Source organism: Melanerpes formicivorus, unplaced genomic scaffold (genome assembly GCF_026170545.1).
Source record: "Melanerpes formicivorus ecotype bairdi unplaced genomic scaffold, bMelFor1.0.p_v2 SCAF_65, whole genome shotgun sequence".
Classification (NCBI taxonomy): domain Eukaryota; kingdom Metazoa; phylum Chordata; class Aves; order Piciformes; family Picidae; genus Melanerpes; species Melanerpes formicivorus.
Genome location: NW_027142417.1, coordinates 2,403,342 through 2,427,982, shown reverse-complemented (window position 1 = coordinate 2,427,982; position 24,641 = coordinate 2,403,342). Strand labels below are relative to the sequence as shown.

At 59.9% G+C, this 24,641-nt stretch overlaps 2 protein-coding genes across 6 annotated transcripts in view; one reads left to right on the top strand and one right to left on the bottom strand.

Moving 5' to 3' along the window:
• The window catches only part of PDE7A (phosphodiesterase 7A), a 51,101-nt gene extending 49,842 nt beyond the window's left edge, over positions 1–1,259 (top strand). For both annotated transcript variants that reach the window (XM_068162487.1, XM_068162486.1), the window contains one exon: positions 156–1,259. In XM_068162487.1, coding sequence (XP_068018588.1) covers positions 156–373 — 218 coding nt within the window. In that variant the 3' untranslated portion in view covers positions 374–1,259. The remainder of the gene's footprint in view (positions 1–155) is intronic.
• A 2,721-nt stretch (positions 1,260–3,980) lies between these two features.
• On the bottom strand, positions 3,981–24,111 carry MTFR1 (mitochondrial fission regulator 1). 4 transcript variants are annotated; one of them, XM_068162488.1, is made up of 8 exons: positions 24,051–24,111; positions 14,528–14,670; positions 11,660–11,758; positions 9,564–9,670; positions 8,264–8,508; positions 6,835–7,096; positions 6,552–6,717; positions 3,981–5,797 (listed from the first exon to the last, which is right to left on the bottom strand). In XM_068162488.1, exons 2-8 carry the CDS (start codon positions 14,591–14,593, stop codon positions 5,738–5,740), a joined length of 1,005 nt encoding a protein of 334 aa, XP_068018589.1. In that variant the 5' UTR covers positions 14,594–14,670; positions 24,051–24,111; the 3' UTR covers positions 3,981–5,737. The 4 variants fall into 4 exon arrangements, with proteins under 4 accessions (XP_068018589.1, XP_068018592.1, XP_068018590.1 ...); XM_068162491.1 differs by having other exon boundaries at positions 8,264–8,415; XM_068162489.1 differs by having other exon boundaries at positions 24,077–24,094.
• Positions 24,112–24,641: the final 530 nt, after the last annotated feature.

Here is a 24,641-nt window from a genome sequence, read left to right as displayed (position 1 = left end):
GCTACTGCTTTTTGCCCCAGAGACTTCATTTGAGTGGCCTGGGGCTGTGCTGCCCCTTGGCCCTGGGGGGGGGCCCCGGGGCTGTGCTGCCCCTTGGCCCGGTGGGGGGCCCTGGGCTGCGCTCTCACAGGCCGTGTGTGTGCGCTCTGCTGCAGGCTTCATGACATACCTGGTGGAGCCTCTCTTCGGGGAGTGGGCACGCTTCTCCAACACGAGGCTCTCGCAGACCATGCTGGGCCACCTGGGACTCAACAAGGCCAGCTGGAAGGGGGTGCAGCGGGAGCAGGCTGCGGGTGCTGCTGCTGACGACGTGGACCCTGCCTTCGAGGAGATGGACTCAGACTTATTACCTCAGGAACCTCGCTTGTCCTGACCTCAGCCTTCCCGACGAAACTGCCTCTTCCCTTGGTATCTGCAGGGTTGGACAGGAGCCGCTCCCCAGCCCCAGGTTTTGGTCCGAAGTGATGCCAGCATTATTTATTTCCAGCTTCCCTTTCGACTCAGCCCTCCTGCCCCTGCCAGGCCAGAACCCAGAGCAATACCCGGCCGGACTGCGCTCGGAACCTCCAATATGCAAAGCACAGCAGGGACTGCGCCGCGGGGGAGCGCGGCCGGAGCCTCCTCTGCCTCCTGGCTTCCTCCTCCCTCGGTTTCGCTCGGAGGAGAAACGGAGCGAAGCGAAACGGAGGGTCTCCAGAATCCCGGGCTGGGATGGTTCCACTGCCTTGGGCTGCAGCGAGGCCTGGTGAGGGCAGACCCCCTCCTCCCAGCCCCTCTCTCCATAGGGAAATGTGAAGTGCCCATCCTCTGCTGCCTCTGGCGAGACTCCATGTTTACAATAGACCTCTGAACCTTTGCTTCACGCCCGTGAAGGAACCACTGAGGGGGGAAAGAAAAGACAAGAAGACTCTTGGGGTCGTTGGGTTGGGGTTATGGTTTGGGGTTTTTTTGGGGGGGTTTTTTGTTTGGGGTTTTGTTGCCTTTTTTTTTTTTTTTAAGAAAAAAGAAAAAGAAAAAAAAGAAAAAGCTCAAACTGGAGCCTGCAGCTCTTTGGAGGCCAGGAACAAACCTCTCCCTCTCTGCCATAGCTCGCGCTGAGCCCTGGGGACTGAGCCCAGCTTCGCCCCGCTGCTCCCTGGGAACGCAACTCTCCTGTTGGGGGGAACAAAAAGCACCCAACCAACCAGCTGGGGAATGTGGGAAGGGGGAAAAGGATCTGAAAGAAATGAGAAATAAGGGGGGGCAAAAACCAAACAGACTGTGGGGGAGGGGGTTGGGAGGTCGGGGTGTAAGGGGGTGGGGGGGAAGCGTCCGGCCTGCATCGCGAGGGGCAGTGGGAGCACCGCATGCTGCTTCCACTCCTGCACGCTTCAACTGCACCTGCAAGAGAAGAGCAAGGACCCAGCCCGGGGGCATGGCTGCCAACACAACCAACAGACTCCACAATCAGCTCAGGGTATCGGCCAGGCGCAAGCCGGGGGGTGGGAAGAGGCCCTCCAGGGGCAGGGGACAGAGGCCCCGGCGTGGCCTGGCCCTGCGGGGCGGAGCGTGGCTGCGGGGGGAGGGTGGTGGGGAGGGGGCAGCGGGTCCCGGGTTGGGGGTGGGGGTTGCCTTGTTCAGCGTTCTCTCTTTGTTTGTTGGCCTTCTGTTGTGTTGCTTGGGTTTCCCCTTTGTGGTTTTCTCCTCCTTTGGTTTGCTGTTGTTCCTTTTTCCTTCCTTTCTCTTTTTTGTTCCTTTTTTCTTCCTGTTTTTTTTTTCCCCTTCCTTTTCTGCTTTTTTGTTCCTTTTTCTGATTGGGTTTTCCTTTTTTCCTGTTTTCTTCCTTTTTTTTTTGTTTTTCCTTTTCCTTCCTTTTGTGTGTTTTGTTTTTTTTCCCTTCCTGTCTCTTTCACTTTGTGTTATTGTCCTTTTTTTGTGTTTTTTCCTCCTTCCTATTCTCTTGGGGTTTTTTCCCCCCTTTTTTTTTGTATCTTCCCTCTCCATTTTTGTGACTCTTCCTTTTTGTTTTCCCTCTTTGTGCTTTTTTTCTCCCCTCCCTTTTGTTTTTTTGGTGCTTTTCCCTTTTTTTATTCCTTTTTCTGCCACCAGTTTTCTTCTTCTAATTTATTTTTCCACCCCGAGGGTTTTCACCACCAGCCACAGCGGGGGTGGGGAGGGTGGGGAGGACACTGTAACCAATTGCTACAGCTGCCTTAAACTATGCACAAAGCTAAGTGACCAAATGGGAGGCGTTTTGGGGTTTGGATTGGAGCAGAAAATGCTAACAATAAACAATAACCCCCCCAGCCAGACACAAAGGAAGTGCATTGTTTACCTGCTCCTCCCTTGGAGACATCACCCACTGGACAGGGGTTTGGATGGGGAAGACAAGAACACACCCAAACAAAAGGGAAGGAGAAGATGGGCTTTTGGGACAAGGACTGATTCTCAACTGCAAACATTCCACTGCTGGGGTTGGTCTGCGGCGGGGCGGAGCGGAGCGAGCACAGCGCAAGCCAGGGGGAGCTCCTGTCCCGGTGCTTTCGGTCCGTTGGTTGCTTGCTGCTTGTTCTCCTACCAGACTGTTCCTTACTTCTGTTTACAGCCATGGGGGAAGAGAGCTGCAGCCTAAAGCCATCTGCAGAGGCTTTGCCATCCCTGTTGGAAAGGTGCCTGTTGCTGTGACCTTGCCATCAACCAACACCACTCTTCTCGCCTGAGGCGCCCGGACCCTCGCCCTGCCCGGCGCACGGAGGGCAGCCCAAGGCTGCAGCCAACTTTTGGATCTGGAAACACTTCAATTGGTCCTGACCTGCCCAAATCGATCACCTCAGAGCTTGGCCTTCCTGAAAAGCAAATCCTGACTCCACCTGGCTCTTCCCCTTCCCAAACGAAGTCGCTGAGGTGGTTTCCCTTCCCAGACGAAGCTGTCGAGGTTGTTTCCCTTCCAAGCTGAAGCTGTTGCTGGTTCTTTCCTGTTCCCTGAAGCAGTTGCCCTGAATCTCAAAGTGGCCATGTTGAAAGAAATAAATTTCTACTGAAACCATCCTCTGGAACCTGCATTGAGCTTCCTTCCTTTGCTCTTGTCTGCCTTCACCCCAGGAAGGAGCCAGGGGCTGAGGAGCTTTGGCTGTCACAGCAGAGTCTGCTTTGGAGCAGGCTGGCTCCAGGGGGCCATGGGCAGCAGTGCTGGCTGCAGCTGCCAGGACAGAGGTGGTTCACTGATTGTGTTTTGTTGGAAGGGACCCTCCAAGGGCATCTTGTCCAACCCCCTGCAGCCAGCAGGGACAGCTCCAACTGGATCAGGCTGCCCAGGGCCACGTCCAGTCTGCTCTTGAATGTCTCCAGGAATGGGGCCTCAAGCACATCCCCAGGCAGCCTGCTCCAGTATTCACTTCCCTCACTGTGATGCCCCTGTGAGCATCCTGCCCCAGAGAGCTGCAGCTGAGCTCCTCTGCAGAGGTAAGTGTGGGAAAGCACCAGTTCCCCTTTGCCTGTGAGAGGCCAGGCCTGCAGCCACCTCCCAAAGAGCCTCTCACTCACAGCAGGAGCTGCTGGGGGCTTGGTTTGAGTGTGAGGCCTCAGCAGTGCTTTATGTCTGTTACAGGCTCTGGGGTGCTGGCTCCCTGCCCCAAGCAGCAGCTCAGGCAGCCTGGTGTGGGGTGTGCAGGGGCTTTAGCCCAGCTGAGCAGTGGCATGGGGCAAGTGGAGCCTGAGTTGTACAGGCTGACAGCATCAGAGAATCAACAGCAGCAGCTCAACCACTCTGAAGAGAGGTTTTGTCTCCAAGAGCTCCAGCACAGACCTTAGGGGAGAAGGTTTGTGCCTCACAGGGGCCTGTTGGGGAGCAGAGGCTGGAGAGGCCCTGGCTGGACAAGGACCTTCCTCCTGCTGGTCTTTACCTGCCTGTAACTGAATCACCAGCACTGTCCTGGGACTCACTGCCAGGCAAGGGGTCCAGTCCTGAAGGAGATGGAAAGAAGCTGTCACCACCACTGATGTACAGCCACACCACAACAGGGTGGAACCTGGTGGCATGCAGAGTGTTTATTGAACTGCTTTGCATTTCAGCCAGTGGCAACAGAGCATTAAATACAAAACCTGAACCCAACCTTTCTCTCTCAAACAAACAACAACAAAAGCTTGTTAAAGGCATTGAGAAGAACACAAGGACCCCATGGCCCCTCAGTGACAGTGATGGCAGGGAAGGAAGGGACTTGGGAAGTGTCATGCCAGAAGACATCCTCCTGGGCTGTACAGCCTCCAGTTAAAAGCAGCAAAGCTTCAGCCATGGTCAGTAGCCTGGTTAGGTCCTTCAGCCCGGGGCAGCAGCAGCCCCCCCAGAGCAGCTCCCTTCAGCCCAGGGCAGCAGCAGCCCCCCCAGAGCAGCTCCCTTCAGCCCAGGGCAGCAGCAGCCCCCCCAGAGCCCTTCAGCCCAGGGCAGCAGCAGCCCCCCCAGAGCAGCTCCCTTCAGCCCGGGGCAGCAGCAGCCCCCCCAGAGCAGCTCCCTTCAGCCCAGGGCAGCAGCAGCCCCCCCAGAGCAGCTCCCTTCAGCCCGGGGCAGCAGCCCCCCCAGAGCAGCTCCCTTCAGCCCAGGGCAGCTCCCTTCAGCCAGGGGCAGCAGCTCCCTTCAGCTGGCTTTACCTAAGCTGCTTTTTCTCTTTCCCTAGAAAGCAGAAGCTCCAAGAGGCATCTTGTGCTTGTGCCAGCAGCCCCTCAGAGCTCTGCAAGACCCAGCCCCAGCCTCTGTCAGAGGCAGCCCTGGCTGCAGCTCAGTGTACAGCTGAGCTGTCACTCTGCTTCCTAACCAGCTCTTGTTTACCTCATTTCTAGCTTCAGTCCTTCCTCCATCTGGGGCTGGAGACAGCAGCTTGGGTGGCTGCTTAAGGAGCTAGCTCTGGACAGCAGCTTGCAGCACCTCCTCTCTGCAGCCAGGACCAGGGCTTGTGCAGTGCCCAGCTGCTGGAACACCTTCCCAGGGGCTTTGCAGCAGCTGGGCACTGCCCAAGCCCGAGCCAGCAGGGGCTCAAGAGGTGTCCCTGAGCAGCAGCTCTCAGCACAGGGAAGAGCAATGACCTTTTGGCAACTTGCACCACCAAATACTTTGGTTTTTCTTCCCTGCACACTTCCAGCCAGCTAAGCTCTGCTGCTGGCCCTTGTGCTCTGCTGCTGGTTCTTTCCAGACCTCCAGAGAGGCTTCCACAGCATCTTATTTGAAGCTCACTGGGGGAAAAACCCCAAACCCTGTGCCTGGAACCATCTCCCAGCAGCTGCTCTCTGCAGCAGGTTGAAGCTGTCCCTCTCAGGAGGAAGCTGCCTGCATTCAGCTTGTCTTGGGGCTTAGAAGTTTGCCAAAGTGAGGGTGAAAAGGAGGCTCTGGACAGGGAAACTCCAGTACCAGCCAAAGGTTGTAGTGGCAGTTAGGCAGAGCTCCAGGGACTGCTCTGAGCTGAAGGGGGTGGTGTCACTGTCAGCATGGTCACAGGCTTCAGGGGTCAGTCATGCACAGAATGTTGCTCTCTACACCTTAGTGTTCATACAGGAAAGCCACCACACGAGGCTGGGTAGGAAAGCCAGGCCTGGATACGAAAGGAGGAGCCGAGTGCAGCAGTGACTCACAAACCAGCCTGCTCAGGGCCTCCAGCTCCCCCTGGCATTGCCCTCTGCTGGCTGAGGCCACTGGGTGCTCTTGGCAGCAGGAAAGGCTCCATCCAGGCAGCCCAGCTCAGCACAGTCCTGCACTGGGGGTCTCCAGGGCTTAAGATTTTTCAATTAGAGTCTTCATTTTTCCTGTAGACTTCAGCAGGTGAGGCCCAAACTGGGGAGGAAAGCAGAGACCCCTTCAGCTGCCTGCCCCCAGCCACCTGCTGCAGCTCTCACCCCCCCAAGCTGGGAGCAGAGCTGGGCCCAGAGGTCATTCCTTCATCAGCTTGCTCCTCTGTGGGGGGGTCCCACCCCCCTCAGAGCTGCTGGGGGCCTCCTCTCCCACATAGCTAAGGACAGGACAAGAGGAAAGGGCCTCAAGCTGTACCAGGGGAGGTTCAGGCTGGACAGCAGGAAGACTTCTTTACTCCAAGAGTGGTCAGGGGTTGGCAGAGGCTGCCCAGGGAGGTGGTGGAGTCCCCATGCCTGGAGGTGGTCAGGGAACACGTAGGTGTGGCACTGTGGGAGGTGGTGTGGTGCTTTTGCTCAGCCATGGCCACACTTCCAGGGAGCTCTGAAGGGATTCTAGCACCTGAGCAGAGGCTGCTGCCTCTTGCCACCCACCCTCCAGATAACTGCAACCATTGATGAATGGTTCAGGTCAGTCCTAACAGGTGACTGAGCTCAGCTTTGGTTCTGAGCCCTCAGGGTTGCAGTTCTTGGGGTCTCACATTCTGATAGCAACAGAAAAGATTAAAGCCCCAAGGGAATGACCCCAACCCTCCTGAGCTTCCTGCCTGGCTTCCAGGCTCTGTGCCTGGCCCAAGCCCAGCACTGAGTCCAACCACAGAAGGCAGCTCCCAGGCAGGTGCAGGCCCTGGCTTCACTGCAGCTCAGCCCCAGGCTGGGCTCCCCAGCCCCCTACTCACCAGCACCACCTCAGGCTGTGCCTTTGGCTCAGGCTTTGGGGGCAGCCTCTCGGCCTCGCTTTGGCTGTCGCTCCGGTAGCGGTAAGCAAATTTCTTCTTGAGTGCTTCTGCTATCAGTGCTGCTGGGTCTGCAGGGTCAGCCTTGGGTTTGGTACCTTCTGAGGACCTAGAGAGGAAAAGGAGAAGCTTCAACCCCACAGAAGGCTTCAGAAGCTGTGAAGGCTTTTGCTTGCCTGGCAGCAGCTGAGGGTCACGGCGGCACCCGGGGGCCCCTGCCGCTTACCTCTTGACGGCGCGCAGCTTGACGCTGCTCATGTCCTTCAGCACCTCCAGCATGTTTGGCAGCTCAGCCTTCTTTGGCCCCTTCTCTGCCAGGTGCTGGCCAGAGTTGTTCTTTCTGCTTTTCCTTTCTTTAATGAGGTCAACTGCAGACATGCTCTGCTGGCGGCCCGGCGCTGGCAGCGGCGGCGGCGGAGGAGGAGGAGGTGGTGGTGGAGGAGGAGGTGCAGCAGGAAGAGCAGCTGGAGCAACTGCACCTGACCCAACTGCAAGGAAAAGATGCACTGCACCTCAGCTCACTTGCAGAGCCTCTTCACACCTCTCAAATGCTCAGGTAGGCATCACAGAATGGGTTGGAAGGGACCTCCATAGGGCATCCAGTCCAACCCCCCTGCAGTCAGCAGGGACACCCTCCACTAGGGCAGCTTGCTCAGAGCCCTCTCCAGCCTGGCCTTGAAGAGCTCCACTCCCTCCCTGAGCAACCTCTTCCAGCACCCTCATGGTGCAGCTGTCTTCTGAGGCAGCTGGACACCACAGCCTCTCATGTGAGCAGGGCTTCTTCCTGCTTGCCTCGCTCAGAAGGAGTTCCAACACAAGACTTGGTATTTAAAAACCTCAGAGCTCAAGGAGTGCTTAAAGTGCAGCTTGACCCAGCTCTGAGAAGAGAATCAGAGCTGACTCTGCCTCCTCAGGGAGCTGGAATAAAGCTTTTCAGGCCAGTTAATCATCTGTCTGAAGACAAAGCTGCTCCTGACAGTCCTGATGTCAGGTTCCCTGCACTCTGTAGGCAAAACTCGATGTTAGAAACGTAACAGCAGTCAGAAGCTGGCAAGGAAGCGAAGCCTCTGCTGGAAGGAACCTTCAAAGAGGTGAGCAAAAGCAGATCAAAGGAGCAGGAGGCTGCTCCTTGCGCGGGCAGGCGGCGTGTCAGTGCCAGCTGCCACCAGCAGAGGGAGCCGGAGGTGGGGAAATCGGCTCCGTGCTGGCCCTGGCCCGAGGGGGCCAGGAGGTCACAGCTCCGGGCCGAGACCCTCTGAGCCTCAGCAGCGTCACTCTCTGCCCATCAACAGCTCAGCAGGACTAAAGGCGCTGCTGGCAGCTCGCAGATGAAAGCAAGAGCAGCTGAGGAGGCAGCTGCAGAGTGGAATCAGAGCTGTTTGGGGTGGACAAGCTCTGGGAGATCAGAGTCCAACCATTAACCCAGCACCACCGTGGCCCCTTCCCCCAGCCCAGATTGCTCAAGGCCCTCATCCAGCCTGGTCTTGCACAGTTCCTGGCAGGTCTCTTGTGCTGCAGCCCTTGGGTAGCATGCTGCAGCTGTCTGCCAGCAGGGAGGTGTGTGCAGTGTCCCAGCACCTCCCCACACCAAACCAGCACAGCAGTGGTAACAGAGACACATTCAGAGGTTCTGCTAATGCCAGCAGCTGCCATACCTGCTGTCAGGCTCTGCTGCTCCTGCATGGTCACAATTCTGGCTATCTGTGCTCTCAGGGAGGCCAGTTCATTTTCCAGGGCACTGATCTTCTGCAGAGCTTCATCATTGGCCAGCACTGGGCTCCTCAGCTCTGGCTCTTCCTCCAGTGGGCTGTGTAAGGACATCTGTCTGTAGAGAGGCTTTCTAGAATGATGTAGCTCACCTGAGAGAGGAGGCTGGGCTGCCTGTGCCCAAGCTTCTGACCTGCAACAACAGCACCCCAAGATTCCTTTTCAAGGGCCTTGTGCTAGGCAAGACTGAATGCCACACACAGAGCAGCAGCAGGGGCTGAGGAGCTGACACCAATCACTTCCCCCAGGACATCAGAGCTTCCAGCAGAGAGCTTCTCCTCCTCTCTTTGCATCACCAGCTTCATTTCTTCTCCTCCCCTAGCCAGCTTTGTGTGGACTCCTCACTTGCAGGAGGAAAGGCAACCCCTTTCCTCTCACCCCTACTTACTTCTCTGCCTCAGACCCTTTGCACTTCTTGGTGGAGTTAGGACTTTGCTGGCTGGTGCTGCCCACATGCTACCCTTTCCTCTTGGGGGCTGCAAACAGGCACTTGCAGTTGAGTCCTTTGAAGCACATGACTGTCCTGCAGGGGCTTCCTGAGGGGACAGTCCTCCCTCCTAGCAGTGCTGGGAGTGCTGCAACAGCTGAGTGAGCCCAAGGCTGCTCAGCAGTAGCTGGGAAGGGGCTTGGATCTCCTGTCCTAACCCAGGAGGAGAAGGAAACCTCACACAGTTCCATTCAAAGTGAGCTTCCTGCCCAGCAAGCAGCCTTTACCCAGGGGACCTCCAGCCAAGGGCTGATGTCTGTGGCTGCCCTGGGGGCTGTGACAGGGTGGCAGTGCCACAACATTTGTTGCCATGTGGGGAGGCACCGAGGTCACCACTGACCCCCTCCAAGCTTTCAGAGTAAGAAAGGTCTCCTGAAGGCAACTTTCTGCCTTGCTCTGGAAGGTTACTTTGTCTAGGAGGAAAACTTCCTCTGCACTGCAGAGCTGCACCTTTGTTTCTGGCTGGTCTGAGCAGCCATCTGGGCAGGCAGGGCCAGAGCTTCATCAAGGCAGCCTTCACTCTTGATCCTCTTAGCATCACCTCTGCTACTTCTTTCCCAGCCCCTACCTCTCCCACCACTCTTCCCTCTCTCTCCTCCCAGTGCTCTCTTAGTGGCAGTGCATGGCACATGCTCCCTGGAGAGAGGCTAAGTTTCCTCCTTTCAGTTCTTAAGTCCCCAGGGAAGACCTGAGGAACATACCTGAGCCTTGTGGAGACTTCACCTTCTTCTTGAGCCACCCATCCCACGTCTGCAAAGGAGGCCACTGCATCTTCTCTAAGCTGTCCTTCTGTGGCATGAGAAGTGAGCTGCATTTCAAAGACAAGACAGAAGGGTTTAGAGTCACTCTTCCCAGCCCAGGCCCCATTCACCTCCCCCCAGAGCCACAGGTAACTGAGCAGCTGTGGGCTTCACACACTTATTCCCAGCCTGGCTCTGGTCCAGAACCACATCACTGACTTCAGACTGCTCCCCCCAGCCTGCTGGACACTCTGCAGAGGCTCTCAGCTAACTGGAGCTGCTCTCCCAGGGCACCACTGAGCATCCAGGGTCAGCTGTTCCTTCAAGACAAGCACCCCTCAGCAGTCTCCACTACTTTGCTCTGCTAACCCATGCTGCTCCTGCCCAGACATGCAGCACCTGCTGCTCTTTCAGCAGCTCTCATCCCTTTATCACCAGGAGAATGAAGGCCTGTGGGAAGGCTGTTAGACAAACACTGATGCTGAGCATGCAGCCCCAGGGGAGGCAAGTGAGGTTGGCTTTGGTTTTGAAACACAGTGACTTACAGCAAGGTTCAGTGCATGGTCCTTTCATAGCATAGCTAAAGCTGGCAAGAGAGAGAGAGAGAGGAAGAGACAGCCACAGGAAAGTGTCAGTTGAAACAGCTCAAAGGTGACTGAAAGCATTGGAGAGCTTCAGCAGGGAATCTTAAAGACACAAAAAGTCAGATGTCAGCCCCACACTGGGAAATGGTCAGCAGCTGAGGCAGTAGAACAGAGCCTGCACAAACCACACCAGGGGCAGTGTTCCAACCCTCAGATCATGACACTCACATTTGAGCCAAGCAATTCCCACTCCTGTATTTCTGGGTTTGGGATCCTTTCCTGTTGGCAGTGGTCAGGAAGTCTGCACTGGGGTGCTTCAGCCTGCAGAAGGCTCTGGGAAGACCTAATAGCAGCCTCCCAGTACCTGACTGGGGCTCCAAGAAGGCTGCAGAGGGACCTCCAAAGGTCATCCAGCCCAACCCCCTGCAGTCAGCAGGGACATCTCCACTAGAGCAGCTTGCTCAGAGCCCTGTCCAGCCTGACCTTGAAGATCTCCAGGCATGGAGCCTCAACCACCTCCCTGGGCAACCTGTTGTGGTGTTCCAGCAGCCTCCTGGTGCAGAACTTGTTCCTCACATCCAATCTCAGTCTGCTCTGCTCTCATTTCAGACCATTGCCCCTTGACCTGCCCCCAGCTCTGCTGCTCTGACCTCACTCTAACTCCTGTCCACACATTTCACATGGGATGAAGGAACTCACAGTGCAAAACACAGCTGTGTGGAGCTGGCCCTCTCTGACTGTGGGAGCTGTTCCTCAGCCTAAGCAGCATCCCTCCCTCATCCTGAGCTTCCAGCACTGATTGTCTCTATCCCCACACCCAGAGTGTAACAGCTTCCATTTCCCCATCTGTTCCTGAAAGGCTGCCTGTAAAAAGCCAGGCTTGCTTCCCTCAAGCTCCACCCTCACTCTTTACCCTCCTACTAGATGCAGTTAAAATCAAGAAGTCAGGAAGCTGCAGGGAGTTGCTGTTCCCTTTCCAGTGCTGGGATTTAGAGCAAAGAGTGGGCTCTCAGCCACCTGCTCCCTCACTTTCTATTGTCTGACAGTTACTTTTGCCACAGCACTTGGAAGCACCACTGCTCATCTTGCCATGCCTAAGCCTAGCTTAGAATTCCTCTTCCCAGGGAGAGGCTGCAAATATTTTTCTCTTCTATCCCTTTTTTTCCCCCAGTAAGAGTTTGCCTCCTGTGCTGCTCCAGTCTCCAGGTCCCAGTTTCCTCAGGAAAAAGTGTTTCAGCTTCCCTGAGGTGTGGAACAGCAGCACTGAGGCAGGTCTTAGGCAGAACAGAGGCTGAAGAATCTGTACTTGGAAAAGAAACTGGGCTGGAGGTGGGAAGAAAGGAAGCAAGCTGTGCCTGGTGTTCAGTGTGCTGTTACAAACCCTCCAGGCATCAGGTGGACTCCATCTGGGCTGAACATCTCTGGAGGCAAGAGCAGAGCGAGGGGCAGACTCTGAGGTGTGAGAGCACCTACCTGGAAGTGAACTCTTGGGCAGTGGATCAGGGAGAGGTTGGTGCCAATCTTCCTCACAATGCTCCGAGAGGAACCGTAGGGCTTGCTCGACCACAGCACCTGGGGCAGGGAGAGGCAGCGAGAGGCAGGCAGCTGTCAGCTGATTGCTCTGGCCCCCTGCAGCCCTCCCACACTGGGCTGGTGCTAAAGGTAGTCCAAGTTATTCCTTTCTTGCCAGAATGAATCTGCTGGGCTCAAAGGAACAAAACTGCAGCCATCCCCCCAGAAAGAGCTGCCCCCAGCACCCCCCAGCCTCTGCCCTCCTTACAGCCCTGCCTGCTGCCCCCAGCACCCCCCAGCCTCTGCCCTCCTTACAGCCCTGCCTGCTGCCCCCAGCACCCCCCAGCCTCTGCCCTCCTCACAGCCCTGCCTGCTGCCCCCAGCACCCCCCAGCCTCTGCCCTCCTTACAGCCCTGCCTGCTGCCCCCAGCACCCCCCAGCCTCTGCCCTCCTCACAGCCCTGCCTGCTGCCCCCAGCACCCCCCAGCCTCTGCCCTCCTCACAGCCCTGCCTGCTGCCCCCAGCACCCCCCAGCCTCTGCCCTCCTCACAGCCCTGCCTGCTGCCCCCAGCACCCCCCAGCCTCTGCCCTCCTCACAGCCCTGCCTGCTGCCCCCAGCACCCCCCAGCCTCTGCCCTCCTCACAGCCCTGCCTGCTGCCCCAGCACCCCCCACCTCTGCCCTCCTCACAGCCCTGCCTGCTGCCCCCAGCACCCCCCAGCCTCTGCCCTCCTCACAGCCCTGCCTGCTGCCCCAGCACCCCCCAGCCTCTGCCCTCCTCACAGCCCTGCCTGCTGCCCCCAGCACCCCCCAGCCTCTGCCCTCCTCACAGCCCTGCCTGCTGCCCCCAGCACCCCCCAGCCTCTGCCCTCCTCACAGCTCTGCCTGCTGCCCCCAGCACCCCCCACCTCTGCCCTCCTCACAGCCCTGCCTGCTGCCCCCAGCACCCCCCAGCCTCTGCCCTCCTCACAGCCCTGCCTGCTGCACCTCAGCTTGCTGGGCTGCAATCTGCTCCTCCTCCTGTACCTTGTGACAGGAATGTTTGCTCTGCTGTGTGCCACAGGTGCATGAAAAACAAACTAAACCCAGAGAGGAGGAAAGGTTTCAGCACAGGGAAAGGCCACAACAATCAATGCAAAGAAGGAGGATGGGCAGAGGATGTTGACAGCAAACAATCAGAGCATTGTGTAGTAATTAGCAAACCCTGGCCAGTGTTTGCTTGGAGCTGCAGCCATGAGTTTGCTACTCAGAGCTTAGGTTTAAAGGCTCATAGCTCCAAGCAAACAAAACACCCTGACAGGAGGCTGCCCAAGGAGCTCTCAGATAAAATCTTCTCTGGAGAGCTTCCACCCCTGCCTGGCTGCTGTGCTCCTGGGCAGGCTGCTGTGGGTGCCCTGCTTCAGCAAGGGCTGGGACTGCATCATCTCCAGAGGTCCCTTCCAACCCCCCCCTGCTGGGGCTCTGTGACAATCCAGGCTGTTGAGCTTGGCCTGGCAGCACTGCCCCTGTGGTTGGTGCATGTGGCTGTGGCTGTTTCACAGCCCTGCTGAGTTACCTCTGGCTAGACTGAGCAAAGATCACTGCTCTTAGATGCTGCAGCTTCTGTTCAGCACAGTCCTGCTCCACAGCATCAAGCCTCTCAGAAACTTCACAAACATGGGGGCTACCTCTAGAACAACACTTTCCTTCCTCTGGGCTTTAGGGGAAGGCACTGACTTTGGCAGCAGCAGGTGTGCACTGCCCAAGCCCTCCCAGCACAGCTGCAGCTTCCCCAGGCTGCCCAGGGAGGGGGTGGCTGTCCCCTCCCTGGAGGGGTTCAGGGCTAGGCTTGCTGAGGCCTTGAGCAGCCTGGGGCAGTGGGAGGTGTCCCTGCCCCTCTCCAATCCAAACCATTCAGTGATGCTCTGAATCCATCCTGAACCACTTCCACTTGCATCCTCTTGTTCAAAGTGCAAAGGGCTTGAGTGCAGAGCACTCTTGGGCCTGCCCTTTGTGACTGCCTCCTTCCCCTTGGTGTGTGAGCCAAGAGCAGGTGGAGCAGCAGCCTTCAGCAGAGTGCTCCTGACAACCAGCCCCACAGCGAGGCAGCCTCCCTGACTGACAAGCAAGCTCTTGGTGACAGCCTCCAAGTGAGGCTGCACTGGGGAAAATGCTGCTGCAGGGAGGGCTGAGTGAAGCAGAGAAGCACTTCCAGAGGGGCAGCAGAGCCCAGAGTACAGGCTGTGGCCCCAGCAGGAGTGCAGAGTGCTTTAAATGGGTGGTGCAACTCGTTCAGAGAGTGCTCAGACCACAGAGAAGATGAAGCACCCAGAGCCTCAGAAGCCTTGCATGCCCAGACAGCCCTGGGGCTGTTCAGCAAGTTGTTTGGAGCACCAAAACCTTGTAGTGACTCAGTTTTGGTAACTCCAGACAGTATGTTCAGCAGTGAGTGGGAGCTGTGCACCAGGTGAGCACACACAGCCAGCCACTGCTCAGCAGAGCCTCAGCACTGCTCTGCCCCAGCTCCCACAGCTCCTTGCTGGCTGGAAGCACTGGCAGAGCAAGTCTGCCACATGTTACACAGCCACAGCCTCCTCTTGCAGCAGGTGGGGGTGTCCAGGGCAGCAGACTCTTGGGCAGGGTAACTGCACCCCCACAGGCTTGATCCAAACAGGGAATGAGGAGGAAGAGATGAGAGGCTTGCTTCCCAGGAGGGCCTGGGTGGGAGAGCCCTCAAGATCATTGAGTCCAGCCCTAACCTGACCCAGGTGCTGGGTACACCTACTCTGGGGGCAGGCACAAGCTACAGCAGCCCAAGAGCCTGCAGACACTCAGCACATCTCACACTTACTGATTCCATGTTCAATCCAACTTGTTCCAAGGCCATCCTCAGGAAGTGCCTAAGCCAGCAAATCATCTGGGAGGGGAAAAGCCTTTCCACAGGTGGAGTTAAGCCTTCCAAGCCTACAGGGCTCCAGAGGTTCCATAGTACTTCTGAAATGAGAAAGAGGAGAAGTTTAGGTACATGTTAAGGAGCATGTCCAGAGCTGCTCCCTGGAAAGCAGACTGCAGCAAGAGCTCCTGGAGACAAGACATGCTGGGGAGAGCACTCCCTGTGCTGCAAAGCAGGGGCAGGCAGAAGGCTTTTACTGATCAGAGGTGACCAAGACTTTGCAGCAGTGTCAGCTGGAAGAAATCAAAGCTGCTGCAAAGTTAATGATTAAAAAGATGGGGAATGATTGATGACTTCAGCTTGGGCAGGTGAGGGAGTGCAGCAGCTCGGAGGGAGCGCAGCAGCAGCTCGGAGGGAGCGCAGCAGCAGCTCGGAGGGAGCGCAGCAGCAGCTCGGAGGGAGCGCAGCAGCTCGGAGGGAGTGCAGCAGCAGCTCGGAGGGAGTGCAGCAGCAGCTCAGAGGGAGTGCAGCAGCAGCTCAGAGGGAGTGCAGCAGCTCGGAGGGAGCGCAGCAGCTCGGAGGGGGCGCAGCAGCAGCTCGGAGGGAGCGCAGCAGCAGCTCGGAGGGAGCGCAGCAGCTCGGAGGGAGCGCAGCAGCTCGGAGGGAGCGCAGCAGCAGCTCGGAGGGAGCGCAGCAGCTCGGAGGGGGCGCAGCAGCAGCTCGGAGGGAGCGCAGCAGCAGCTCGGAGGGAGCGCAGCAGCAGCTCGGAGGGAGCGCAGCAGCTCGGAGGGAGCGCAGCAGCTCGGAGGGAGCGCAGCAGCAGCTCGGAGGGAGCGCAGCAGCTCGGAGGGAGTGCAGCAGCAGCTCGGAGGGAGCGCAGCAGCAGCTCGGAGGGAGCGCAGCAGCAGCTCGGAGGGAGCGCAGCAGCTCGGAGGGAGCGCAGCAGCAGCTCGGAGGGAGCGCAGCAGCAGCTCGGAGGGAGCGCAGCAGCAGCTCGGAGGGAGCGCAGCAGCAGCTCGGAGGGAGCGCAGCAGCTCGGAGGGAGCGCAGCAGCTCGGAGGGAGTGCAGCAGCTCGGAGGGAGCGCAGCAGCAGCTCGGAGGGAGCGCAGCAGCTCGGAGGGAGCGCAGCAGCAGCTCGGAGGGAGCGCAGCAGCTCGGAGGGAGCGCAGCAGCAGCTCGGAGGGAGCGCAGCAGCTCGGAGGGAGCGCAGCAGCAGCTCGGAGGGAGCGCAGCAGCTCGGAGGGAGCGCAGCAGCAGCTCGGAGGGAGCGCAGCAGCTCGGAGGGAGCGCAGCAGCAGCTCGGAGGGAGCGCAGCAGCAGCTCGGAGGGAGCGCAGCAGCAGCTCGGAGGGAGCGCAGCAGCTCGGAGGGAGTGCAGCAGCTCGGAGGGAGCGCAGCAGCAGCTCGGAGGGAGCGCAGCAGCTCGGAGGGAGTGCAGCAGCAGCTCGGAGGGATCGCAGCAGCAGCTCGGAGGGAGCGCAGCAGCAGCTCGGAGGGAGCGCAGCAGCTCGGAGGGAGCGCAGCAGCAGCTCAGAGGGAGCGCAGCAGCAGCTCGGAGGGAGCGCAGCAGCAGCTCGGAGGGAGCGCAGCAGCTCGGAGGGAGCGCAGCAGCAGCTCGGAGGGAGCGCAGCAGCAGCTCGGAGGGAGCGCAGCAGCAGCTCGGAGGGAGCGCAGCAGCAGCTCGGAGGGAGCGCAGCAGCTCGGAGGGAGCGCAGCAGCAGCTCGGAGGGGGCGCAGCAGCAGCTCGGAGGGGGCGCAGCAGCAGCTCGGAGGGAGCGCAGCAGCAGCTCGGAGGGAGCGCAGCAGCAGCTCGGAGGGGGCGCAGCAGCAGCTCGGAGGGGGCGCAGCAGCAGCTCGGAGGGAGCGCAGCAGCAGCTCGGAGGGAGCGCAGCAGCTCGGAGGGAGCGCAGCAGCAGCTCGGAGGGAGCGCAGCAGCTCGGAGGGAGCGCAGCAGCAGCTCGGAGGGAGCGCAGCAGCTCGGAGGGAGCGCAGCAGCAGCTCGGAGGGAGCGCAGCAGCAGCTCGGAGGGAGCGCAGCAGCTCGGAGGGGGCGCAGCAGCTCGGAGGGAGCGCAGCAGCAGCTCGGAGGGAGCGCAGCAGCTCGGAGGGAGCGCAGCAGCAGCTCGGAGGGAGCGCAGCAGCTCGGAGGGAGCGCAGCAGCTCGGAGGGGGCGCAGCAGCAGCTCGGAGGGAGCGCAGCAGCTCGGAGGGAGCGCAGCAGCAGCTCGGAGGGAGCGCAGCAGCTCGGAGGGAGCGCAGCAGCTCGGAGGGAGCGCAGCAGCAGCTCGGAGGGAGCGCAGCAGCTCGGAGGGGGCGCAGCAGCAGCTCGGAGGGGGCGCAGCAGCAGCTCGGAGGGAGCGCAGCAGCTCGGAGGGGGCGCAGCAGCAGCTCGGAGGGAGCGCAGCAGCTCGGAGGGGGCGCAGCAGCAGCTCGGAGGGAGCGCAGCAGCAGCTCGGAGGGAGCGCAGCAGCAGCTCGGAGGGAGCGCAGCAGCTCGGAGGGAGCGCAGCAGCTCGGAGGGAGCGCAGCAGCAGCTCGGAGGGAGCGCAGCAGCTCGGAGGGAGCGCAGCAGCTCGGAGGGAGCGCAGCAGCAGCTCGGAGGGAGCGCAGCAGCTCGGAGGGGGCGCCGCAGCAGCTCGGAGGGGGCGCAGCAGCAGCTCGGAGGGAGCGCAGCAGCAGCTCGGAGGGAGCGCAGCAGCAGCTCGGAGGGAGCGCAGCAGCAGCTCGGAGGGAGCGCAGCAGCTCGGAGGGAGCGCAGCAGCAGCTCGGAGGGAGCGCAGCAGCAGCTCGGAGGGAGCGCAGCAGCAGCTCGGAGGGAGCGCAGCAGCAGCTCGGAGGGAGCGCAGCAGCAGCTCGGAGGGAGTGCAGCAGCAGCTCGGAGGGAGTGCAGCAGCAGCTCGGAGGGATCGCAGCAGCAGCTCGGAGGGAGTGCAGCAGCAGCTCGGAGGGAGCGCAGCAGCTCGGAGGGAGCGCAGCAGCAGCTCGGAGGGAGCGCAGCAGCAGCTCGGAGGGAGCGCAGCAGCAGCTCGGAGGGAGTGCAGCAGCAGCTCGGAGGGAGTGCAGCAGCAGCTCGGAGGGAGTGCAGCAGCAGCTCGGAGGGATCGCAGCAGCAGCTCGGAGGGAGTGCAGTAGCAGCTCGGAGGGAGCGCAGCAGCTCGGAGGGAGCGCAGCAGCAGCTCGGAGGGAGCGCAGCAGCTCGGAGGGAGCGCAGCAGCAGCTCGGAGGGAGCGCAGCAGCAGCTCGGAGGGAGCGCAGCAGCTCGGAGGGAGCGCAGCAGCAGCTCGGAGGGAGCGCAGCAGCTCGGAGGGAGCGCAGCAGCAGCTCGGAGGGAGCGCAGCAGCAGCTCGGAGGGAGCGCAGCAGCAGCTCGGAGGGAGCGCAGCAGCTCGGAGGGGGCGCAGCAGCAGCTCGGAGGGGGCGCAGCAGCAGCTCGGAGGGAGTGCAGCAGCAGCTCGGAGGGATCGCAGCAGCAGCTCGGAGGGAGTGCAGTAGCAGCTCGGAGGGAGCGCAGCAGCTCGGAGGGAGCGCAGCAGCAGCTCGGAGGGAGCGCAGCAGCAGCTCGGAGGGAGCGCAGCAGCAGCTCGGAGGGAGCGCAGCAGCTCGGAGGGATCGCAGCAGCAGCTCGGAGGGAGCGCAGCAGCAGCTCGGAGGGAGCGCAGCAGCAGCTCGGAGGGAGCGCAGTAGCAGCTCGGAGGGAGCGCAGCAGCTCGGAGGGAGCGCAGCAGCAGCTCGGAGGGAGCGCAGCAGCTCGGAGGGAGCGCAGCAGCAGCTCGGAGGGAGCGCAGCAGCAGCTCGGAGGGAGCGCAGCAGCTCGGAGGGAGCGCAGCAGCAGCTCGGAGGGAGCGCAGCAGCTCGGAGGGAGCGCAGCAGCAGCTCGGAGGGAGCGCAGCAGCAGGTCGGAGGGAGCGCAGCAGCTCGGAGGGGGCGCAGCAGCAGCTCGGAGGGGGCGCAGCAGCAGCTCGGAGGGGGCGCAGCAGCAGCTCGGAGGGAGTGCAGCAGCAGCTCGGAGGGATCGCAGCAGCAGCTCGGAGGGAGCGCAGCAGCAGCTCGGAGGGAGCGCAGCAGCTCGGAGGGAGCGCAGCAGCAGCTCGGAGGGAGCGCAGCAGCAGCTCGGAGGGAGCGCAGCAGCAGCTCGGAGGGAGCGCAGCAGCAGCTCGGAGGGAGCGCAGCAGCAGCTCGGAGGGAGCGCAGCAGCTCGGAGGGAGCGCAGCAGTTCAGAGGGAGTGCAGCAGCTCAGAGGGAGCGCAGCAGCTCAGAGGGAGCGCAGCAGCTCAGAGGGAGCAGCCAGCTCTACACAATGCCTGCAGCTGGGGACCAGGACTAAGATTAAAGGGCTGTGCTCCTATCTAAACCTCCTTTCTATCCCAGAATCCCAGCATGGGGGGGCTGGGAGGGGACCTCTGGAGACCATCCAGTCCAGCTCACTGCTACAGCAGGGCACCCCCAGCCAGGCTGGCCAGGATCCCAAAGGCCAGGGGGGTTTGGAATCTCTGCAGAGAAGGAGCCTCCACAACCTCCCTGGGCAGCCTGCTCCTGCTGGCCACCTAGGCCCCAAGAGCACACTGCAGGCTGATGGCCAGCTTGGCCAGCAGGGCACTTGGGCCCTTCTCTGTGGAGCTGCTTTCTAGCAGCTCAGCCATACGCAGCAGCCAGCCCCACAAAGCTGATCCCCTCTCTTCATTCACACTGACTGGCAGCTTGGCCTGTCCCCTCCTTTTTGCCCCCAGCTGAGGGGAGGAAGGAAAAGTGGAAAGTGGCTAAAGCAAGAGCAGGACAGGAAATGGCCCAGATGTGGGACCTGGAAATCCTCCTGTGGCTTACAGAGTTGGACAGGTTTCAGATTCCATCTATTTATAGGTACTGCCCTCCCCTGAGAGCAAGATGTTTGTTGCTCCTCTCAAGAAAGCAGTGCAGCTCCTCTGTGCTCTGCACCACCCCTTGGACACTGCAGAGCAGCATGTGCCACTGAAACCAAGGGAGCTGTAGATTGGGGTTTAGGTTTGCTTTGTCTATCAAGCTGGGAACCACACTGATGAACCACCCTGAGGAGTCTGTGTGCAGGGTGAAGCCACTCTGCTTATTATCCACTCACAGAGAGGGCTGACTAAAGCCATGAAGCAGCAAGGACCTGGCTCCTGGGGAAGTCTGAAAGGCAGGAGATGGCAAAGTGATGCTGTTTGGAAGTGCCCCCAAGCACTGCAGTCAGACCAGCACTGCTTCCACTACAGAGAGCTTACAGCTCCTGAGCAAGACCCTGCTGCTTCTGGACTCTTGGCAGCAGCTCTGCCTGTCAAAAGAGGAGAGCTGGTACCAGCTTCTCCTCACCATGGAAAACAAAGGCGTTTCCCAACAGGGTCAGAATGAAGCATCAGCTGCAGGAGGGCTCCTGGAGGTGTGAGCTCAAGCTCTGAAGCGCCTCACCCACCAGGAGGTGAGGATGGGAAGCACAGCTGTTACAGGAAAAAGAAGGAAGAGCAACAGGCCACCTGCCAACGTGCCAGGAATGCAGGCTACCCTCACACACCAAATAACCATGGCCTGCTGCATGGAGACCTGGAAAAGCCCCAGGGAAGCAGGACCACCGACTTCCTTTAAGCATCCCTCTCTTGGACAAGGCACAGCTCCCTGATCACATTGCCCCTGCTGTGTTTTCAAACCAGGGACAGGTCAGGCTGTTCTAGATGCCCCTCACTAGCCTGGGCAGCAGAGCTGGGGCTGCAGGCATGCTCCTTTGAGAGGGGAAGCCTGTTCCAACAGTGGGAGCCATGTGCTGCACTCCAGCTCCTTCCACAGTGCAGCCCTGCTGTACATCTACTGTGGAAACCCAAGGGAAGACGTCCAGAAGCTGTGCAAGACATTCAAGCTAAGCCACTCCTGCAGGTGTCACTCAGCACTCTCCTCTCACATCTCAGGCACCAAGCTGAAAGCCAATAGCACTCAGGAGTTACAAAGTGTTCATCAAACAAACACAAAGGCTCTGGAGGATGTACACAAGGCCACACACCCCCAGCAGATGTGAGATGGAGCCCTTGGCCAGGCTTCCTGGGGAGTCCTACACATGAAAGATTGAGTGAAAGACAAATCAGCCTTCAAATGCAAATCCCTCTGTGGGTATTCCTCATGCAGTGTTTGCCCAAGTCCCTTTCCCTCATGCACAGCAGACCCACACAAACCAGAAGAGAATGCCTTCATGTGCTTGGTGCAGCAGCTCAGCCTGGGCACAGGATAAATGACTCCAGGAAAGCTGAAGAATGAAAGGTGGAGCAGCTGAAGTGCAAGGCTGTGTGTAACAAAAAGCAGCCCAGCACGTCCCCAGCAGCCTGGCTTCACAGGGATACCAACCACAGGCAAAGAGGGCAGGTCCCTCCTCATTTTAGCAGGGAACCAGGGCACACATATCTTCACAGCCTTCCAAACCAACCATGACCCAAGCTCATCTCGTGAGACTGCAGCCATGTGGGAGCACAGCAAAGCAGTAGGCAAGACAGCCAGCCAGCAAAAACTGACCACAGCAACAGCAACCCAAACAGGCAGGGAGAATCTGCTGAGGGAGAGCACAGAGGCAAGTGCAGAAGGCTGGGTTTTGGTGTGCAAGCCACAATGAAGTGCCCTGCTACTGCAGAAACATGTTTGGAAGGTATGCAGAGAGATAAAAGTCAGTGAGTGCTGCAGAGGGACAAGCAAGGGCTTATCCAAGCTGCTACCAGCATGGAACCTAAAGCAAGAACTAAGGACAGTCTTGCTCTAGAAGCTGCTGCTGCTTTCTTGCAAATCCAGCCTGGTCATGAGTGCCAACCCCACACACACACCTCAGAGTGCAAACCCACAGCCCTCACATCTCACCTGTGCTCCCAGCAGTGTTTCAGCACTGCTTCAATCAAAAGCCTTTGCTCAGTGCAGATGATACCTGCCCTGTGCAAGCTGACACCGTGGAGAGGTCGCTGAAACCCTTCAGCAGCTCTGGAGCACAGGGGCTGATATCACACACACACAGAGCTACACTTCCCTGCCACACACAGAGCATGCACATTTCATCAACAAAATGATGGATGTGGCTGAAAAAGCACTTCAAGAGTTTGGTTTGCTCCCTCCACTCTTCGTAACAACCTTGAGTCCCCACACAGTGATCTTACTTCAGCTCTCTGAAGCCTTTTCATCCAGTGTCAGTTAACTGGAACAGAGCTGATGTGCAGAAAACACAGCTGCCTTCCCCTCTCACCATCACCTAGGTGGCTTATCAGAAGACAATAACTTCCTTTTGACTCAGTCTTTGTTAGCCTTGCCTTCACAAGAGTGAAAGAGCTGCAGCTAGGAAGCATTGCTAAGCCCTGCTGAGGCTGTCAGACAGATCAATGTGCTGTGGCTGCTGTCAAGCTCTCCAGCTCACACTCAGTATGGGCAATGTCGACAGCTTGTTATGCAACACAAACTCAGATATTGACTTATTTATGACAGCAGCAGGAGAAGCTGAGGAGAACCTGAGCTCAGCAGCAGGAGAAGCTGAGGAGAACCTGAGCTCAGCAGCAGGAGAAGCTGAGGAGAACCTGAGCTCGGCAGCAGGAGAAGCTGAGGAGAACCTGAGCTCGGCAGCAGGAGAAGCTGAGGAGAACCTGAGCTCAGCAGCAGGAGAAGCTGAGGAGAACCTGAGCTCAGCAGCAGGAGAAGCTGAGGAGAACCTGAGCTCAGCAGCAGGAGAAGCTGAGGAGAACCTGAGCAGGGCAGCAGGAGAAGCTGAGGAGAACCTGAGCTCGGCAGCAGGAGAAGCTGAGGAGAACCTGAGCTCGGCAGCAGGAGAAGCTGAGGAGAACCTGAGCTCGGCAGCAGGAGAAGCTGAGGAGAACCTGAGCTCGGCAGCAGGAGAAGCTGAGGAGAACCTGAGCTCGGCAGCAGGAGAAGCTGAGGAGAACCTGAGCACGGCAGCAGGAGAAGCTGAGGAGAACCTGAGCACGGCAGCAGGAGAAGCTGAGGAGAACCTGAGCTCGGCAGCAGGAGAAGCTGAGGAGAACCTGAGCTCGGCAGCAGGAGAAGCTGAGGAGAACCTGAGCTCGGCAGCAGGAGAAGCTGAGGAGAACCTGAGCTCGGCAGCAGGAGAAGCTGAGGAGAACCTGAGCTCGGCAGCAGGAGAAGCTGAGGAGAACCTGAGCTCGGCAGCAGGAGAAGCTGAGGAGAACCTGAGCTCGGCAGCAGGAGAAGCTGAGGAGAACCTGAGCTCGGCAGCAGGAGAAGCTGAGGAGAACCTGAGCTCGGCAGCAGGAGAAGCTGAGGAGAACCTGAGCACGGCAGCAGGAGAAGCTGAGGAGAACCTGAGCTCGGCAGCAGGAGAAGCTGAGGAGAACCTGAGCTCGGCAGCAGGAGAAGCTGAGGAGAACCTGAGCACGGCAGCAGGAGAAGCTGAGGAGAACCTGAGCACGGCAGCAGGAGAAGCTGAGGAGAACCTGAGCTCGGCAGCAGGAGAAGCTGAGGAGAACCTGAGCAGGGCAGCAGGAGAAGCTGAGGAGAACCTGAGCTCGGCAGCAGGATGGCTGAATGCCTGCTCACAGCCTGCAGCCCGCGGCTGCCCCAGCATCCCGTCCCAGCCAATCCAGAACACCTCCTTAAAAGAACTCTCCTCCAACCTCTTCCAGTGCCCTGTCATTTACACGATCCCCGTGCCCGGTCCCTCCCGTGATCCCCGTGCCCTGTCCCTCCCGTGATCCCCGTGCCCTGTCCCTCCCGTGATCCCCGTGCCCGGTCCCTCCCGTGATCCCCGTGCCCGGTCCCTCCCGTGAGTGATCCCCGTGCCCGGTCCCTCCCGTGAGTGATCCCCGTGCCCGGTCCCTCCCGTGATCTCCGTGCCCGGTCCCTCCCGTGATCCCCGTGCCCGGTCCCTCCCGTGATCTCCGTGCCCGGTCCCTCCCGTGATCCCCGTGCCCTGTCCCTCCCGTGATCTCCGTGCCCGGTCCCTCCCGTGATCCCCGTGCCCGGTCCCTCCCGTCACAGCACCGTCGGAGGGTTTCAGTTTCGGGCAGTTTGCCTGCGACAGCCTCGACCTCAACAACCCGACCCACGTCCACGCGGCTGTGCCACTCCGGAGGGGCGGCGCAAGCACACCACCTCGCAAGGCCACTGCCCGCCCGGCACCTGCCCTGCCCAGGATCTGCCCGCGGCGCTGCCACGTTCACAACGGCAGGCGCCGGCTCCGTCCCGCCGCCCTGCCGGGGGACACCGGCCACGAACGGGGCGGCCTTGAGCGGCCTCTACCCACTACTAGTCCCCTCAGCGCCGACTGGGGAGCTCCTCAGGGTAGATCCCCCAGGAAAACACCCCCCAGACACCCACAGGCCTCCCGGTGTGAGAGCACCGGGGCTCAGCGGATCCTGCGCGCCCGGGTCGCGCTTCCCCGCATGCATCGCCACCCACCAAGAGGGACAGTCCAGGAAGAAGGAAAGAGCCCGGACGGAGGAGAAGCCCACGGGAAAGCGGCCGCCAGGCCTGGCCTCACCCACCGTCGGCGGCCGCCGCGCTCTCTCACCCGCTTCTTCCACCGCCGCCCGCTACCCCCCCTCCGCGCAGCCAATCCGCGCCCGCCCCGGCGCCACCTCCACCAATGGGCGCCGCGCCCGCGGGAGGCGGGACCTCGAGAGCCCTCCGCCGGGCTGCGGCGCGGTGACCTACCCGGCAGCCACTGCGCCCATGCCGGTCACAGGATCCGACACGGCCAATAGAAAAAGCTCCCCGGTGTAGCCGTCAACGGTTGCTAGGCGGTGGTGAGGAAGGCTCCGGCTCATTTTATGACTATAAACTTAATTGATAGGGTCTCATGGGGTGAGGAGTGCCTGTCTCGGCTTTCAGCTCAGGGACAGGTATCGTGTCTCCATGCAGGCCGAGGAGTGGTTTACACTACATGGGTTTACAGCACGCTTTAGACCTTGCTTGAGCGGTAAATTCGAATCCCGCCGGTTACAATCCATGGAAAGAAGTAATAAAAAAGACAACAAAGCGACCGAAGGAGCCCCGCTACCCCTGCGGCCCGCTCTGCACTGCAGCTCCCGGCGTGCACCGCGGCAGCCCCGGCAGCCAATCACGCCTCGCCAGGA

What these genes read in the sequence shown, in the direction of transcription:
- MTFR1 (XM_068162488.1), bottom strand. Translation starts at nt 14,593, where the DNA reads ATGATTTGCTGGCTTAGGCACTTCCTGAGGATGGCCTTGGAACAAGTT. An exon ending in TTGGATTGAACATGGAATCA is followed by an intron (nt 11,759 to 14,527) that starts GTAAGTGTGAGA and finishes TCCCTGCCCCAG; the next exon opens with GTGCTGTGGTCGAGCAAGCC. An exon ending in GCAGCAGAGCCTGACAGCAG is followed by an intron (nt 7,097 to 8,263) that starts GTATGGCAGCTG and finishes TTTTCCTTGCAG; the next exon opens with TTGGGTCAGGTGCAGTTGCT.